The following is an 18,942-nucleotide window of genomic DNA, read 5'->3' as shown; positions in this document are numbered from 1 at the left end:
TTGGAGGAAAAATGGCCAGAGAAGGAGAAGGCAAAGAAGGTGGGCACCTTACTTCAAGTACAGGCATCAGAAGGCTGGACAGATACTGACCCGGCTAAGAGAACCAGGGCCGCCAGTCAGTCCACTCACTCTGGACGATTCCCCATCAGCCTGTGTGAGTGATCCCAGCATAGCCTAACTCCATACTCCTAAGAAGTCATGTACACACAGAACTTTTGTAAATCAGATGCTCTTTGTACCCTCTCCCTCCTTCTCCTGTGTCCCAGATACCCTGACCATCTTTCTCATACGTGGCCCAGTGGTAGCACAGTAGTTAGGGCAAGTTTACTGCTCTAACAGGTAGGCCAGAAGGTATCATAGCTCAAATGCAATGGAAACTTACTTTTTGCTTGTGTCAACAGTTCACGGAGTTTATCAGAAAGGGTTGGGATGAGGGGCTCTGTCCCCCACAGTCTCTCAGGGACCAGGCTCTGCCGTCTTTAACATATGGACATCGAGAGACAATCAGCAGAAAAGGGAAGAGCGTAGAGGATGACACACAGGAGTTCTCCTAAGCCAGGCTGGGAAGTGCTGTACAGTACATTTTAGTCATGTTCCATAAGCTAGAACACAAAGGATCCAGAAAGGACAAGAACAACCTGGGTTACACGGTGGTCTGATGGGAGGTGTGGCAAGAATACACCTCACAGACCTCCTCCCACAGCTGCTGCTCTTTGGAATCCATGACAGAGCTTGTGCCAAAGCACGCCTCCTACAGGCTGCTCCCTGCCGGTGACTGAGTGCAGCTGATGCACTAAGGCAGCTGGTTCCTCGAAGTACAGCGGACTCCTGTACTGTCAACTTTCGTTCCAGAACTCCCAGTGGCTTTGCTGAACCTTCCTTAGACTATGTGGCAGGTTAGGATGCTTCATCCAACTGTCATTCCCTCTTTCCTTCCCTCGGGTCAGACTTGCACCATGGTCTGGTGGTTCTCCCAGTCTCCCTGGCTTCCTCCTGCTTTCCTTTCACAGAGGTGTTTCTCTTAATAAAATCCTTGCACACTCAATCCCATCTTGGTGTCTGCATCTTGGCGGACTCAGTCTAGCACAAGAGACTACTCCCTGGTATTCTGACTACCCCAACTCTCGTTGGGGTCATTTAACCCAGGTGGTGAAGATGGACCAGACTTGTTTGAACAAAAGATGCTCTGGGTAATCCCAGAACCTGCTAATTTCATATAGAGGTACCAGGGGTTAGGATTTCAACATACTTTTTTGGGGGGAGGTGCAATTCAACTCATAACAGTCTTCACCTTCGGTTGGGCCTCCAGTACTGGCCTGACTCCTGTCCACATTTCCCCAACAGGGTTACTCTACTGTTCTTCACAAGGGCTTTTCCAAACCTTCTCCACCCTCTTCAACATTTCAGCCCTGCCACTTTCCCTTTCATATTCAACAAATGACTTTACCTACCTCTTCAGAGAAAAATAGACACCGACAGAAGGGGGGTCACTTAACCTCACGCCGTGTCTGCCTCTCACTTTCTGCATCTGAAGGCTTTTCCTGTCCTCCTCACCATGTTCTTCCTCAAGTCTAATCTATGTTCTCTTTTTTGGATCCCTTTCCTCTGATGCAGGAGCCCTGCATGTCTCCCAATTATCTCCATATCAGGAAATGACACCACACCACAATCTACCCCACTGGCTCATGCTAAAATATCTTACAAGCCCATCTTTCTTATTGCGGTACGCGGGCCTCTCACTGTTGTGGCCTCTCCCGTTGCAGAGCACAGGCTCCGGACGCGCAGGCTCAGCGGCCATGGCTCATGGGCCCAGCTGCTCCGCGGCATGTGGGATCTTCCCTGACCGGGGCACGAACCCGTGTCCCCTGCATCGGCAGGCAGACTCTCAACCACTGCGCCACCAGGGAAGCCCAAGCCCATCTTTATTATTTGCTTTTCCTGACTCTCCTTCATCCTCCAGCACAACTCATCTACAGCATGTATGATTTGCTTTACCTTCAGAATATTTCCTAAATCCAACCCCTTTCAATATCACCACTGTTACTACTCTGATCTAGGCAATCTAATGGGCAACTATGGGTAACGACCTCTTAACTGGTCTCACCACCTCCACTGTTAACTTATTTCAGCCCAATCTCCACACACAGCCAGAATGATCATCTTAAAAGGCACATCAGACCATTCACTCCCCTGCTTCAAATGTTTCAATGACTTCCCTTTGCACTGAAAATAAATAATTTTTTTTTAACTATGGCCAACAAGGTCTATATGATCTGGTCTCTGTTTACTTCTCTGATATTATTTCATGCTTCTGTCCTCTTCACTCACAACATTCCAAGCACGTGGGTTTTCTTACTGTTCTTTACACAGGCCAAGTAGGTAATGCTATTACCTCAGATCTTCTCATGGCTGATTCCTTGTCAGCTTTATAGCCTTCAAATGTCACCTCCTGAAAGAGGCCTGACCATCTATCTACAGACCACCTTTACCTCAGATCATGCTCTATACAATTTCTCCACTTTGTTATTTTTAGAGTCTTTATCACTGTCTGAAACTGTTTACGAATCAGTTCGTTTTTATCTTGCCAGTCTGGTCCCAAAGAACGTAAGCTCCTTGTGAACAGGAAGTCTGTCTGCCTTGTTCATTGCTGTCCCTCCACTGTCTAGAACAATGTCTGGCACCTAGTAGGCACTCTGTAAATGTCACTGAATGACTATGTGACAGGTGCCAGGGTTTCTAAGCAGCATGAAAGATTCAGGTAGGCCACTGTCTCTCTGCTGGGACATTCACTGAACAAGTCCTAAGAAGTCCCTTGAAGGCCAATCGTTTGGTCACTTGCATGCCAAGCTGGAACACAGGAATCCTTTCAAAGGCTAGGAGTCCTGGCACTTGGATCCAGCCTCCCTAGGGGTGCTGCATAAGCGTTTCTCACCGAGACCCTGGCACTCTGGCCAGAACACTTGCTGGTCTCCGTTTCCTGAGATCTGCAGACCTTGGTTCCCTGTCCCAGAGAAAATCCTGCCACTCTAGCCACTTCTGCTCCTCACTTTCCAAGCCCCAGGTTGGGCATCTTTCCCCATGCCCCCTAATTTCACAGTGTTAGAAGGTAAAAGTCTTCCTTTAACTATGCCCTGGGAATCAAGGAGGGAAGGAAAGGGAAGCAGTTTTCTTTCCTCCTGATGCTTCTACATCAGTAAAATCAAAATAGAAATTAATCTGATGATAAACTAATCTGCCTCAGCCATAGACGATTTCACTCAGGTTTCAAGGGATCTTGCCTCCTTATTTTTAGAGGACAGAAGCTGAAATAAATCTTTGCTAAGGCAGGCTGGAGGTTGAGGCAAAACTTTGTTAATGACCCAGGAGCCAGAAAAGAAAGTCAGTGAGAGAGAAGCAAGGAAGCTAGATCAGCTGGAGCACAGGGTGTGTTCACTCACCCTGCATTTAAAATCTTTTTCAGGCCATCTCCCTGCTTTAGCCCCCATTTGAGCTGCCTGCACCTAAGGGAAGAAGACCCAGGAAATCAAGCCTTGGAGACCTCTGCGTCTCAAGTAAAAGGTAAATGTTTACCGAACAACTGTATGACAGGTTCCTGGCTCTTCTGTACATAGTAACGAGATTCAGGGAGGACACTATTCTTACTGCTGTGACACTGTCACTGTCAAAGCCCCACAAGGTCTCTTGAAGGCCAACAGTTTGGCCACTCACTTCTCAAGAGAAAGGTTTGTATGGTCAATTCAGGGGAGAACTCTGTATTAGTTATCTATTTTTTGTGTAACAAATGACCCCAAAATCTATCAGTTTAAAAAACGACAAATATCGGGACTCCCCTGGCAGTCCAGGGGTTAGGACTCCACACTTGCACTGCCGGGGCCTGGGTTCCATCCCTGGTCGGGGAACTGAGATCCCACAAGCCACAGGGCAGGGCCAAAAAAACCCCCCCCAAACCCCCAGGAAAACAACAAAAAAGAAAACCAACAAATATTTATTACCTCACAGTTTTTGTAGGTCAGAAATTTGGGAGCAGTTTAGCTGGGTGGTTCTGGATTAGGACCTTCCAGAAGGTTGCAGTCAAGATGTTGGCTGGAACAAGACAAGGTTGCCCACTCTCACCACTCTTATTCAACATAGTTTTGGAAGTTATAGCCACAGCAATCAGAGAAGAAAAGGAAATAAAAGGAATCCAAATCGGAAAAGAAGAAGTAAAGCTGTCACTGTTTGCAGATGACATGATACTGTACATAGAGAATCCTAAAGATGCTACCAGAAAACTACTAGAGCTAATCAATGAATCTGGTAAAGTAGCAGGTACAAAATTAATGCACAGAAATCTCTGGCATTCCTATACACTAATGATGAAAAATCTGAAAGTGAAATCAAGAAAACACTCCCATTTACCATTGCAACAAAAAGAATAAAATACCTAGGAATAAACCTATCTAAGGAGACAAAAGACCTGTATGCAGAAAATTATAAGACACTGATGAAAGAAATTAAAGATGACACAAATAGATGGAGAGATATACCATGTTCTTGGATTGGAAGAATCAACATTGTGAAAATGACTCTACTACCCGAAGCGATCTACAGACTCAATGCAATCCCTATCACACTACCACTGGTATTTTTCACAGAACTAGAACAAAATATTTCACAATTTGTATGGAAACACAAAAGACCCCGAATAGCCAAAGCAATCTTGAGAACGAAAAATGGAGCTGGAGGAATCAGGCTCCCTGACTTCAGACTATACTACAAAGCTACAGTAATCAAGACAGTATGGTACTGGCACAAAAACAGAAAGATAGATCAATGGAACAGGATAGAAAGCCCAGAGGTAAACCCACGTACATATGGTCACCTTATCTTTGATAAAGGAGGCAGGAATGTACAGTGGAGAAAGGATAGCCTCTTCAATAAGTGGTGCTGGGAAAACTGGACAGCTACATGTAAAAGTATGAGATTAGACCACTCCCTAACACCATACACAAAAATAAGCTCAAAATGGATTAAAGACCTAAATGTAAGGCCAGAAACTATCAAACTCTTAGAGGAAAACATAGACAGAACACTCTATGACATAAATCACAGCAAGATCCTTTCTGACCCCCCCTCCCAGAGAAATGGAAATAAAAACAAAAATAAACAAATGGGACCTAATGAAACTTCAAAGCTTTTGCACAGCAAAGGAAACCATAAACAAGACCAAAAGACAGCCCTCAGAATGGGAGAAAATATTTGCAAATGAAGCAACTGACAAAAGATTAATCTCCAAAATTTATAAGCAGCTCATGCAGCTTAATAACAAAAAAACAAACAACCCAATCCAAAAATGGGCAGAAGACCTAAATAGACATTTCTCCAAAGAAGGTATACAGATTGCCAACAAACACATGAAAGAATGCTCAACTTCATTAATCATTAGAGAAATGCAAATCAAAACTACAATGAGATATCATCTCACACCAGTCAGAATGGCCATCATCAAAAATCTAGAAACAATAAATGCTGGAGAGGGTGTGGAGAAAAGAGAACCCTCTTGCAATGTTGGTGGGAATGTAAATTGATACAGCCACTGTGGAGAACAGTATGGAGGTTCCTTAAAAAACTACAAATAGAACTACCATATGACCCAGCAATCCCACTACTGGGCATATACCCTGAGAAAACCATAATTCAAAAAGAGTCATGTACCAAAATGTTCATTGCAGCTCTATTTACAATAGCCCGGAGATGGAAACAACCTAAGTGTCCATCATCGGATGAATGGATAAAGAAGATATGGCACGTATATACAATGGAATATTACTCAGCCATAAAAAGAAACAAAATTGAGCTATTTGTAATGAGGTGGATAGACCTAGAGTCTGTCATACAGAGTGAAGTAAGTCAGAAAGAGAGAGACAAATACCGTATGCTAACACATATATATGGAATTAAAAAAAAATGTCATGAAGAACTTAGGGGTAAGACAGGAATAAAGACACAGACCTACTATAGAATGGACTTGAGGATATGGGGAGGGGGAAGGGTAAGCTGTGACAAAGCGAGAGAGAGGCATGGACATATACACACTAACAAACGTAAGGTAGATAGCTAGTGGGAAGCAGCCTCATACCACAGGGAGATCAGCTCGGTGCTTTGTGACCACCTGGAGGGGTGGTATAGGGAGGGTGGGAGGGAGGGAGACGTAAGAGGGAAGAGATATGGGAACATATGTGTATGTATAACTGATTCACTTTGTTATAAAGCAGAAACTAACACACCATTGTAAAGCAGTCATACTCTAATAAAGATATTAAAAAAAAAAAAAAAAAGATGTTGGCTGGTGCTGCAGTCATCTGAAAGCCAGACTGGGGCTAGGAACTTGTTTCCTAGGTGGCTCAGTCACTTGGCTTACGGTAGGAGGATTCAGCTCTGCATTGGCCATTGGCACTAATCATAAAAAAGCTGGACTGCCTATACTCACGAGACTAAATAGGTTTAAAGATAAGAGGTATATTTAGAGATGAACATTTCAGAATAAGAAAAATGTCATTTGGCAAGAAGATGTAACAATTAGAAATGTGTATGTGCTGAATAAATTCAAAATATGTGAAGCAAACGTGACAGAACTAAAGGGAGAAATAGACAAATTCACAATCATAGAGATTTTAACATCCTCTCAGTTATGGATAGAACCAGTAGACAAAAAAATTAATAATGAAGAGGATCTGAACAGCATCATGAACCACCTTGTCTAGCTGACATTTATAAAACACTAAACATAACAACTGCATAATGCACGTTCTTTTTAAGGCATGGAACGGTCACCAAGGTATGCCATATGTTGGGTCATAAAACTGATCGGAGTCAGCAAATTTCAAAAGTTTTTCCCAGACCACAGAAGAATTAAACTAGAAAGTAATTCTAAAAATAATAAGATATGTTTAAAAGCCCCAGCTATTTGAAAATTAAATAATGCTCCTCTCAAGAACTAATAGGACAAGGAAGAAATCATAAGGAAAATTAGAATTTTGGACTAAATGGAAATAAAAACAACAATCAAATTTTGGGGATTCAACTAGAACAGTACTTAGAGGCAAATCTATAGTTTTAAATGTTTGATTTAGGAAAGAAGAAAGGTTTACAATAAATTATCTAGGTTTCTGCCTTGAGAAGCCAGAAAAAGAAGGGCAATTTAAACCCAAATTAAGTAAAAGGAAAAATTATAAAGATAAAAGTAGAAATCAATGTAATAGAAAATGGACAAAACAATAGAGGGTATTAACAGAGCCCAGGAGGGAACTTTGTGAGGTGAGGGAAACGCTCATTATCTTGTTTGGGATGTGGGTTATAAGTGGGAATTCCTTTGTTAAAATCCATTGAACTATGCTTAAGATTTGTACATTACAATGTATGCAAATGTCACTCCATCAAATAAAGAACTTTAATAACGAAAGAAAAAAATATGACCATGTGTAGACAGTGCTAGGGCCTCTTCCAGAGCCTTGAGAGAGTGCATCCAAATGAGCAGGTTCCCATGCCCACTAAAAGCTTCACCAGCTTCATGAGTTGCATGGCAAAACTGCCACTCCCCTCCACTCCCTGCCCCAGCCTCATATTCTTTCTGGTCTCCACTCTCAGTAGCTGTGTGACCATAGCTGTTTAATATCTTAGTGTCTTGAATCCTGAATTTGTAAAATGGGAATTATTATGTAGCCTGTCTCACTGGATTGGTGAGTAAATTACACGAGATAACTCAGAACACTAACTGGTACCTAGTAAACGTTCAAAGAATATAAGCCATTATTACTGTCTTGCAGAAGTAGTTTCCTAAGTAAAACCACTTAGGAAATTCTACTAAGGGCCATGTGGACCTAATGGGGTGTCCTGAGCAGAGGTGCAACAAGCACAGCTTTGCGTTTTAGAAATACTCACTGAGGCAGCAGTGGGGAGGATGAACTGGAGCAGGGAAAGGATAGATTTGGAGACTAGTGATGAGACTATCCTCACATGAACACAGATGAGGTATTACTGACCTAAAGAATTTTTTAAAATATGTAACTGTATTCAAAGTGTACAGAATTTGAACATACACAAAAATGTAACTAAGAGTATGTGTAAAAATTTTAATTGCTTTTTATATTGAAAACTATTAATATAAATTCAAAATTACCTTTAAAATACAGCCAAGGGGCTTCCCTTGTGGCACAGTGGTTGGGAATCCTCCTACCAATGCAGGGGATACGGGTTCGAGCCCTGGTCTGGGAAGATCCCACATACCGCGGAGCAACTGGGCCCGTGAGCCACAACTACTGAGCCTGCGCGTCTGGAGCCTGTGCTCCGCAACAAGAGAGGCCGCGACAGTGAGAGGCCCGCGCACCGTGATGAAGAGTGGCCCCCGCTCGCTACAACTAGAGAAAGCCCTCGCAGAGAAACGAAGACCCAACACAGCCAAAAATAAATAAATTAATTAAAAAATATGGCCAAATAAAAATTACGGTTAATAAATATCAAATTTTGAAATAAAAGTTTTAAAAATGCAAATAATTGTAAAATTTGTATGGAAATACAAAAGACCCTGAATAAACAAAATGATCTTGAGAAAGAAAAACAGAGCTGGAGGAATCATGCTCCCTGACTTCAGACTTTACTATATAAAGCTACAATAATCAAAACATAGTACTGGCACAAAAACAGACAGATCAGTGGAACAGGACAGAGAGCCCAGAAATAAACACACACACTTACGGTCAATTAATCTATGACAAAGGAGGCAAGAATATACACTGGAGAAAAGATAGTCTCTTAAATAAATGGTTCCGGGAAAATCAGACAGCTATATATAAAAGAATGAAATTAGAACATTCCCTCACACCATATACAAAAATAAAATCAAAATGTATTAAAGACCTAAATGTAAGACCAGAAACCACAAAACTCCTAAAGGAAAACAGAGGCAGAACACTCTTTGACATAAATTGTGGCAATATTTTTTGGGGATCTGTCTCCTAAAGCAAAGGAAATAAAAGCAAAAATAAACAAATGGGACCTAATTAAACTTAAAAGCTTTTGCACAACAAAGGAAACCATCGACAAAACAAAAAGAAACCTACTGAATAGGAGAAATATTTGCAATGCTATGACTGTTAAAGGGTTAATATCCAACATATATAAACAGCTCATACAACTCAAGATAAAAAAAAAAAAAAAAAGGCAAAAACCCAAACAACCCTATTAAAAAAATGGGCAGAAGAACTGAATAGACATTTCTCCGAAGAGGAAAAGCAGGTGGCTAACAGGCACTTGAAAAGATGCTCAACATCGCTAATCCAAGGAAATGCAAACCAAAACCACAATGAGATATCACCTCTCACCTGCCAGAATGGTCATCATCAAAAAGAACACAGATAACAGGGCTTCCCTGGTGGCGCAGTGGTTGAGAGTCCGCCTGCCGATGCAGGCGACATGGGTTCGTGTCCCGGTCTGGGATGATCCCACATGCCGTGGAGCGGCTTGGCCCGTGAGCCATGGCCGTTGAGCCTGCGCGTCCGGAGCCTGTGCTCCGCAACGGGAGAGGCCACAACAGTGAGAGGCCCGCGTACCGCAAAAAAAAAAAAAAAAAAAAAAGAATACAGATAACAAATGTTGGTGAGGACGTGAAGAAAAGGGAACCCTCATATCCTGTTGGTGGGAATGTAAATTGGTGCAGCCACTGTGGAAAACAGTATGGAGGTTTCTCAAAAAACTAAAATATCGCTTATATGTGGAATCTAAAAAATTAAACAAACTAGTGACTATAACAGAAAAGAAATAGACTCACAGATATAGAGAACAAACTATTGGTTACCAGTGGCGAGAGAGAAGGGGGAGGGGCAATATAGTGGCAAGGGATTAACAGGTACAAACTATTAGGTATAAAATAAGCTGCAAGGATATATTGTACAACACGGAGAACATAGCCAATATTTTATAATAACTATAAATGGAGTATAACCTTTAAAAATTGTGAATCACTGTCTTGTACACCTGTAACATATAATATTGTATATCAACTATACTTCAATTAAAATTTTTTAAATTACCTATTAAAATAAAGCCAAATAAAAATTCTGACTAGTAAATATCAAATCTTGAAATAAAAGTTTTAAAAATACAAATTTTTAATATTGCAGAAGGTCGTTCTGTACCTGCTCTGCTTATGGGAAATTGTGTGTACTTCTCCAGAACCACAAACCGGAACAGGAACAGAAGTAATATGAAATTGCACAGTTCTGGGAAAGGTGACTTCACTCTGTTGAGCTTGTCTACTCTTGTAGACTCCTAGGGTGGAACTGCTGGTCACCCATAAGGTGTGTATGGTTGGCTTCAGTAGCCACTGTCAAAGAGTTCTCCAAAGTGGCTGTACAAATCCACATTCCTCTCAGCTGTGTGCGAGAGTCCCAGAGCATCACTTTGCACTTTCCATCATTTCCATTTTAGGCATTCTGGTGGGTGTGTGCAATGCTATTTCTATAACTAATACATTCTTTATTTTTCTACTCCCTCTGTAGAAAGGGAATCCAGCTTTTGCAGCCAACCCGCCCTTGGGGCAGGAGGGAGGGAAGAAGCCATTTCCGGAGGGTCCATCAGCGGGGGCCTAACTACAAAAGGGAGGTCAGCTGAAGCAAGGCCAGGCAGAGGGAATCCCAGGCACCTGGACGCTCATCCCCACTTTCTGGCACATTATCTTTTCCTAGACTTTCCTCATCTCTGCTGATTCAAATCTTGTTCGCCCTTCAAAGGCTGGTCAGCACTGACTTTCTCCAAAAAGCCCTTCCTTTCCGCAACTTTTGTCTTGACATTGGAAGGCATGGATGGGTGAAGGTGGGCAAATCATTAACCTCTCGATCTGTTTCCTTATCGGAGGATCATCTGAGCTGAGCAACACTGAGTCTAAGTCCTTATCTGATGTGATGTCTAATGAGACTTTAAGAACCAGGGGGCGAAAGAACACAAACAGAAGTGTGTACTCCCGTCGGTCAGCCAGGGCGTCAGTGCCCCTGTACAAGCCTGTGCTCTGAAGGTCCTCGTGAGTTTCGGTCAGCATGTGTCGGATGGAGCTGCGTCCTTGAAGGCCCACTGACGCATAATCGTGCAAATCTGTTCGCTGGGGGAGTCTACCTGGGACCTCGCAGCCCTCCCGTGCGCCCACGGTGGGGTAAGCCCTCTCGGGGCTCTGAGGGACTCCGGGTCCTTCCGGGAATTTGTGTCGAATCGGCTGGTGGCGACCCGACGCCGCGTCGGGGGTGGGGAATGTGCGGCTGCGCGCGCACCGCGGCGTTTACGCGGCGATTTCATCATGCACCCGGCCTGGGCGCGCGCGCCGCTTCCGCCGCCGCCCCCTCCGGACTTCCCAGGGCAGCGGTCTCATGCCCTCTCTGCGCCCGGCGCTGCTTAGAGCCGCCCGCGCCGCTCTGCTGCTGTCGCCGCCGCACCGGCTCCCGGCCCGGCCTCCTCTTCTGCCCTGCCGGCCCATCAGCAAGCCAGCCCGCGCCCCGACCTCGTTCCCCGCTGCCGCCTCCCGGAGCAGCATGGATGGTGCGGGGGCTGAGGAGGTGCTGGCACCTCTCAGGCTAGCGGTGCGCCAGCAGGTACCGGCATTCTTCACCTTCCCCTCAGCCCCGGCTCTCCTCTCCCTGGTCACCTCCTTCTCCTCCTCTCTCTCTCTCTTCCCCGGGCACCGGTCCACCTCACCAATTATCCCTCTCCTTCATTCTCTGGAAGCCCTTGGTTTCTAGGCATCTTCCTCGCCTTCCCCACGTTGGACCAAGTCCCCGCGTGCGCCGGTCACCTTCCCTCCGGTGGACCCCTGTCCTCCCCTCTCCTGGGGTGATTTCCTCGGATCCCTTGACGTTCTGCCTCCCTCTTCATGCGATCGGTTCTCCCTTCCCAATCCTTGTTACTGCCCGTACCACTTGCTTCTCCGATGGGGCTGGGATCTGTGACCCTTTGCTTCTCCTCCTGTCCTAGCTCAATAGCCTCAACTGCAGATTTCCAGCCCCTGCTGTGTTCTTTGTGCTTCCTGGGTGGCGAGATTCCTAATTCTTCCCTGATCAATTACGTGCCGAAGCTGCGGGTTCTCCTCTTCTCACTGCCTGACTCTTGTTTTTTAATCTTCAGGATGCTTTGAATAGTGTTTCCTCCTTGACATCTTCCTTCATTCGGTGCTTAGTTAGCAGAATGGTCCGTTGAGGAAATAAAAATAGTTGAAACGTGGATGTGGGGAGGTGTTGAACTTTTTTTTTTTCGTTTCTAATAATGTGAGTTCATCGTCCTTCACTTCTGTCACCTTTTCTGGGTTCCCCAGAATGAGTGAGCTTTCAGATCGTAAACGTGGGAAGCTGTAAATGTCCCTGAGTGACTCGGTGAAGTCAGCCATCCTTCGTACGGAACATTTTGAAATTTGATTTTGCGGAAGGGAGGGAGGTTTCATGGGCTGGGGAGCTTGGTGATTTAATACAGGCCTCCTTTTCCTAGGGCACTGCATGAGTATCAGAATTTAGAGAGGACAAGGAAAAGATTATTTCAAAGGGATTCTCACATCCAGTCAGGTAGAGCCAAAAGCTCGGAATAGGACCCCGAGGATTGATGACCTAGTAGTGAACACCGAATGGGTTTCTCCTGCACGGGCGCCTGATGCAATAAGCCTTAGCTATGGAGGGTGGATCCCTCCCTCGGAAATAATTCATTGGGGCAGAGCTGCCGAAAATTCGGCAAATTCTGCCACTTATTCTACTTCTTTCTAGTTTGAGCCTGACTGATTCAGTAGTGTTTTATTTTGAAATTTCACTATGGGCTTACTTTTTTCTTTATTCTTGATACCAAAGCGCTGTGAATGCTTATTCTCCATGTCCCTCCACCCACCCTTCCCAAATGAAATTAGGTGTGGTTCCTTTGTCTTTTCTCTAGCTCTCAACTTTTTTTTTTTTTTCACTTCACTTTAGAAGGGAGAATACATCTAATTTGGAAAAACATACACCCAAACCCCTCCCTCTGCCACGTTAGCCTGGAACTGCAGTGCAAATTATCCATCTGTAGTAAGACTGTGGAACTAGTTAACTGAAGTAAACTTTGATGATGGAATAGCCTTCCGATGTTATTACTATCTTGTGTATTGTTTATGTTGGCTTGATTGTTAGTTTTTCGGTACTTAAAGGTATTTTTTGAATATGTAAGTTAGTTTATGTAAGTTAGTTTTTGTTTTTTTCCGTAATTTTCCAGGACCACACATATATTAGTTAACTACCTGGAACTTTGAATCGCACTGATTCCTGGGTCAATTGGAAGGGAATTTAAAGATCATCTAGTTAAACCGTTTTTTTTTTTCTTGTTTTTTTGTTTTTGTTTGCTTATATGAGGAAATGAGACACACGGTCACTTCTTCTCATTCTACATACTTCCACTGTGAAGTTTGTGCAGTTGAAGGCATCCTTGGAGTGGGATTTTTTAAGGTGCTTAATAACTGGTCTTGTTAGTGGCATGTGTTTCAGATAAATATGTATTTCATATAAATTTCCCAATCTGCTATGCTACGTGGATGCTGTTTTTTAATGATTTGGTTTGTTGATTGACTGAAATGTATCAACAAACTACCATATTATTTCCCCTTTCATTTCATAAAAGAAAGTGTATTTTAATACCAAAGAAAGGACAGACCATAACTCAGAATAAAAAACAGTCTTTTATATTTAGCAGGTTTAGCTTTGAAAAAAGGTCTAATACATTGTCTTTTTTTTTCTTTTTTTTCCCCCTTTTACTGCATATTGGTGAAAACTTTGTCCTGGAGTATCTTGTTTGGGAACTATTGCTCTAGGGCAGTGGTTCTTAAAGTGTGGTCTGCAAATTCTTGGAGGTCTCCAAGGTCAAAACCATTTTCATAATAAAACCAAGAATGTTATTTGCATTTTTCACTGTGTTGACATTTGCACTGATGGTGCAAAGCACGGTGAGTAGAACTGCTGGCCCTGAGCACTAATCAAGTCAGGGATACTAAGCCAAGTCATTATATTCTCTGCCACACTCTCACACGTTTAAAAAAAAACAAAACAAAACCTCAGTTTTGCTTTAGAGTATCCTTGAAAAAGCAGTAAGAATTATTATTATTATTATTTTAAATATTTATTTATTTACTTTTGGCTGCATTGGGTCTTCATCGCTGCACGTGGGCTTTCTCTAGTTGCGGTGAGCTGGGGCTACTCTTTGTTGCGGTGTGCAGGCTTCTTATTGTGGTGGCTTCTCTTGTTGCAGAGCACAGGCTCTAGGTGAGTGGGCTTCAGTAGTTGCGCACACGGGCTTAGTTGCTCCGCGGCATGTGTGATCTTCCCGGACCAGGGATCAAACCCGCGTCCCCTGCATTGGCAGGTGGATTCTTAACCACTGCACCACCAGGGAAGTCCCAATAAGAATTATTAATTTTATTAAATTCGGACCTTTGTGCACACATCTTTTTAATATTCTGTGTGACTAAATGGGAAGTATGCATAAAGCATACCCACATATGATGATTGAGGAAGAGCACTTATGATTGTTCGAGTTGCAAGAATGAAACACTCTAAAATGTCTGACAAAAAATTGTTATTCAGTCTTGGGTATTGTGCATTCATTCATTTTCCGGAAAATGAGTGAAGTGAGACTGTCACTTCAAAAAGCAACTGCTAGGGCTTCCCTGGTGGCGCAGTGGTTGAGAGTCCGCCTGCCGATGCAGGGGACACGGGTTCGTGCCCTGGTCCGGGAAGATCCCACATGCCGCAGAGTGGCTGGGCCTGTGAGCCATGGCCGCTGAGCCTGTGCGTCCGGAGCCTGTGCTCTGCAACGGGAGAGGCCACAGCAGTGAGAGGCCCGCGTACCGCAAAAAAAAAAAGCAACTGCTAGTATTTGTGGCCCATAATAAAATTCAATTTTGGGAAAGTTTAGAGCCCTGGATTTTTCTCTGCTTTGATTTTCTGAACTGAGAGTGCCCATTAAAACTGTTGCTTAATCCACAAAGGACAAATGATAAGTTTATGAAGTTTTTGTCAATGGTTATAAAACTTGGAAATCTGAAATTAACTTTTTAATCTTAACAAGAACCTTCTAGGCCCATATGTGTAAAGCCAAACATCTTAAAAAGGTGAGGAAATGTTTTCTTGTTTTTCCTTGGCCAACTGAATATGCATCAAGATATATATGACGGATGCATGAAAAAGATCCCTTGAAGTGATTTCTCACCTAATAAGTATTCTGCTTTATAATCACAGACTCTTAGTTCTAATATATGTCTTTATGGTAAGAATTTATGCAGGAATTAAGCTTCTAGATGATGTTTCTTAAAGGTAATTTAGAAATATTGATGATGTTTCACATCGGTTTCATTCAACACACACACACTATAGTTGGTGGTGAAGAAAGAGGGAAGAAAATAATTAGAAATTAGGAATCCTTAAGTACTTGCTTTCCATGTTTCGATCACCTCCGATTCTTTTGTTTACACAATTAAATCATTATAAATCATGGTTTTAATTATTCCATTATTCAGAGTAAACACAATTATTTCCTTAAATCACTGAGATTTTTAGAGGTGATTAACTCAGTGTAGGAATCCTCACTCTCCCACTGCTTCTGTTGATAGCTAACCTATCCTTGAATGTATGTGTGCTTCGTTCTATGCCTGAACTTTAAAAGACAGAAAAATGATTCAGGAAAACTAATTTTAATTTTAAAATTTTAAAATTCTTCCTACCTTTACCTTTACCTACTTGTGGCCTTGCCTACCCAGTGTCCTTTGAAAAGCTCCCAAAGAAAATACGGGAGTGCCAATACTTGACACATAAGGATAGGTATTCAAAAGAACTGCATGCTTACTTCTTTAAGACATTCATAAAGAACTGCTTGCCACTCTCTTTTCAGAACACAGACCCTCACAAGGTTCTTATCCCCATCAAAAAGCACTATTAGTGAACATTTATGAGATAAGTGTTCTGACGGGTAGAGGAAGGGAAAAGAACCACTGAATGAGTAAAGAATAAGCCAGTAGATATTTACCAAATACTAAGTGCTGAGCGGTGCGCTAGGTTTAGGTTGTGATAGCAGGCAACAAATATTTGAGTGCCAGAATTGACATGCCAGAGTTCCTGTCTTAAAAGAGCCTGCTTTATAATGACAGGGACAGATAAAATGCGTGTAAATAAAGAAGCCAATCAATTGATAGGGTGATTTCAGTTATTGTACGTGTAATAAAGAAGTTAAAGTTAGAAGGTGACTAAGGATGTTGCTTTAGAGAGGCCAAGATAATAGAATAAGAACTGCTAGTATAATAACAGACCAGATTTATTTGTACACAGTAAGAGATTGAGAGGAAGAACCAATTCAGTGGTTCTCAACTATATCAGACCCAGTGTACCCTTTTACACCAGATGTTTTGGAATTCTCCATTACTACCCTGTAATGAAATTCATATGAAATATCTACATAAATTAAAGAAAGATATGTGTACGCATAATACTCTAAATGTAATACAAATAAATAAAAAGTAATTTATAATAAAATAATACTATTTTAATATGTAGATTTGGGGGTATGACTCCACTGGAAGTTATATTGACTTAAGCAGATGCGTATACCTCTACGTAGATTCACTGTGAATGCGGTTGCCGTAAGTGCGCATTGATAAAGGTATATATACTGTATTGTTTACTCAGATAGGACAGCAGCATAGCCTGTGGTCACATGGTTTTTTTTTTTATTTCAAATAATAACAACTTTGTAAAATTCTGAACAAAACAAGGTACAATTTTCCTTTTTTTAAAAAAACTGAAGTATAGTTGATTTTAGTCTTCCTTTAAATTACATTTTCCTGGGTGCATTCCTGGAGAATTCAGTGTATGTTAAAACTGGGAGAATTCTTCTCATGGTATATAAGCAGAGTTAGGCTCTAGGTTGAGATCATTTTAAACAGCTTTTTCACCTCCTAACTGGGACATTCTAAAGTAGAATGAATTGCAGGAGAGGGGGACTGTCATTGAATGAGGGAAAATAGGCAGGAGCTTAGAAAATATCAACAACAGGGAGAAAGGATGATGACAGGCTCCTCAAAGGAGCTGGAGTTTTAGAAGGAGAAAAGAGGAATTAGTTTGAAAGTACAGAGGGGAATAAGGAGGACATCTGTCCCATTTCCATTCTCTTCTCTGTGTCTCATTACCTCATTTGTATTTTCAACTTTGTCTCTCTGCTACATTGCATGGGATGGAAGTTATCCACGGATAATTTCTTTAGGTCGTTCTTCTAGGTCACTAATTCTCTCTTCAGCTGTGTCTGATCTGCTATTTAAACTGTCCAGTGAGTTTTGAACTTCAGTGATTTATTTCCAGATCATCTGTGTGGTTCTTTTTCAAGTCCCCTGATTGTTTCTGATATTCTCTTGTTCTTTGCTCATGTTGTTGATTCCTCCTTTTATTTTAGTTTAAACATCTTGAGCATTTAAAAAGTATATTTGGTCATTCTCATACTTTTAAAGGATCTAATTTTGTTATTTGTCATTTCTGCTGAGTCTCACACATGGTGGCTTCTTTCCTCATGGATTTTTAAATTTTGAGTTTAGTGTTTATTGTTTTGGAAACCCTGATCTGTGAAAATCCTGAAAGGCCTATGGAAGGTCTACTCCTTTAGAGAGCAGTTGCTTCTGTTGGGCACCCAAGGGCTCTATTAATTTGATAACTTTAACTTCTCATCTTGAAGTTTCCCAAACCGTGTGATAGTGTTTTGTTTTCTCAGATTGCCTATTCCACCACATTGCTGTAATAAAATCAGTGTACAGGGTTGTTGGAAGTGAATAAAGTAGGCTAAAGAAAGTAGCAAGGAAAAAATTACAACAATAAAGGGCAGAGGAAGATTAGCCAGTAGTGACTGAGAAGAAATGGTCAGAGAAGTAAGTGGAAAACTAAGATAGTCATTTTTTTGTACACAAGAAAGGAGAGGGATTCAAGGAGAGGGTAGTCTGTTTATTGGTTCTTCTGTGTTCTCAGTAGTTACATTGCTCTTTACTTTTTTTTTTTTTTTGCTCTTTACTTTTTATCAATGCTTTTCTCTCCACCGTCTGTCTCCTCCCCACAAAGAAAACAACAAACCAACCAGTAATAATCACCCTGCAAGCATAGTTATTTATGTACTTGTATTTGGATATTCTGCTAGATTATAAATGCTGAGGGCAACGACCTACAGTTATTCATAATGACCTTTCACATAATAAACATTTGAATTTCCTCATTCTTACACGGATACTTTTTTTTTTTTTTTTTTTTTTTGCGGTACGCGGGCCTCTCACTGTTGTGGCCTCTCCCGCTGCGGAGCACAGGCTTCGGACACACAGGCTCAGCGGCCATGGCTCACGGGCCCAGCCGCTCGGCGGCATGTGGGATCCTCCCGGACCGGGGCACAAACCCGTGTCCCCTGCATCGGCAGGCAGACTCTCAACCACTGCGCCACCAGGGAAGCCCACACGGATACTTTTTAAAAGGCATGCTTAAAAACCCATTCCTAACTTTTCTTGACTTCTGAAACCAGTTGTGAATACAGATTCTCTTTGTTGGCTAGGGAGATCTTGTGCGAAAACTGAAAGAAGATAAAGCACCCCAGGTCGATGTAGACAAAGCAGTAGCTGAGCTCAAAGCCCGGAAGAGGGTTCTGGAAGCAAAGGTGAGTCTCAGGATCCTCAAAAAGGAATGTAAGTAGGTATAGGATTGTTTATCTTTATTTAGTCTCTTTGGGCAGGAGAGACTTAGAAAAGTTTCTGAACAAGTAACATTTGCTTTATCTCTATTTATCCAGTATGTCTTCCTCTCCTCCTCCTCTTCTTCATCCTTTCAACGTGTAATTCAAAATTTCTCTACAAAGCCTTCCTCAACCCTGACCTACCCCTTCTCCCCCCCAGACTCAAATCCTAGA

At 42.2% G+C, this 18,942-nt stretch overlaps 1 protein-coding gene across 1 annotated transcript in view; it reads left to right on the top strand.

The window, feature by feature from the left end:
• The first annotated feature begins 11,218 nt into the window (after positions 1–11,218).
• Positions 11,219–18,942, top strand: part of GARS1 (glycyl-tRNA synthetase 1) — a 40,969-nt gene continuing 33,245 nt past the window's right edge. The window contains exons 1-2 of the mRNA XM_032642180.1: positions 11,219–11,615; positions 18,592–18,693. Coding sequence (XP_032498071.1) covers positions 11,394–11,615; positions 18,592–18,693 — 324 coding nt within the window. The 5' untranslated portion in view covers positions 11,219–11,393. The remainder of the gene's footprint in view (positions 11,616–18,591; positions 18,694–18,942) is intronic.

This window comes from Phocoena sinus, chromosome 9, assembly GCF_008692025.1.
Source record: "Phocoena sinus isolate mPhoSin1 chromosome 9, mPhoSin1.pri, whole genome shotgun sequence".
NCBI classification, from domain to species: Eukaryota; Metazoa; Chordata; class Mammalia; order Artiodactyla; family Phocoenidae; genus Phocoena; species Phocoena sinus.
This window is presented reverse-complemented; position numbering and strand designations above follow the sequence as displayed.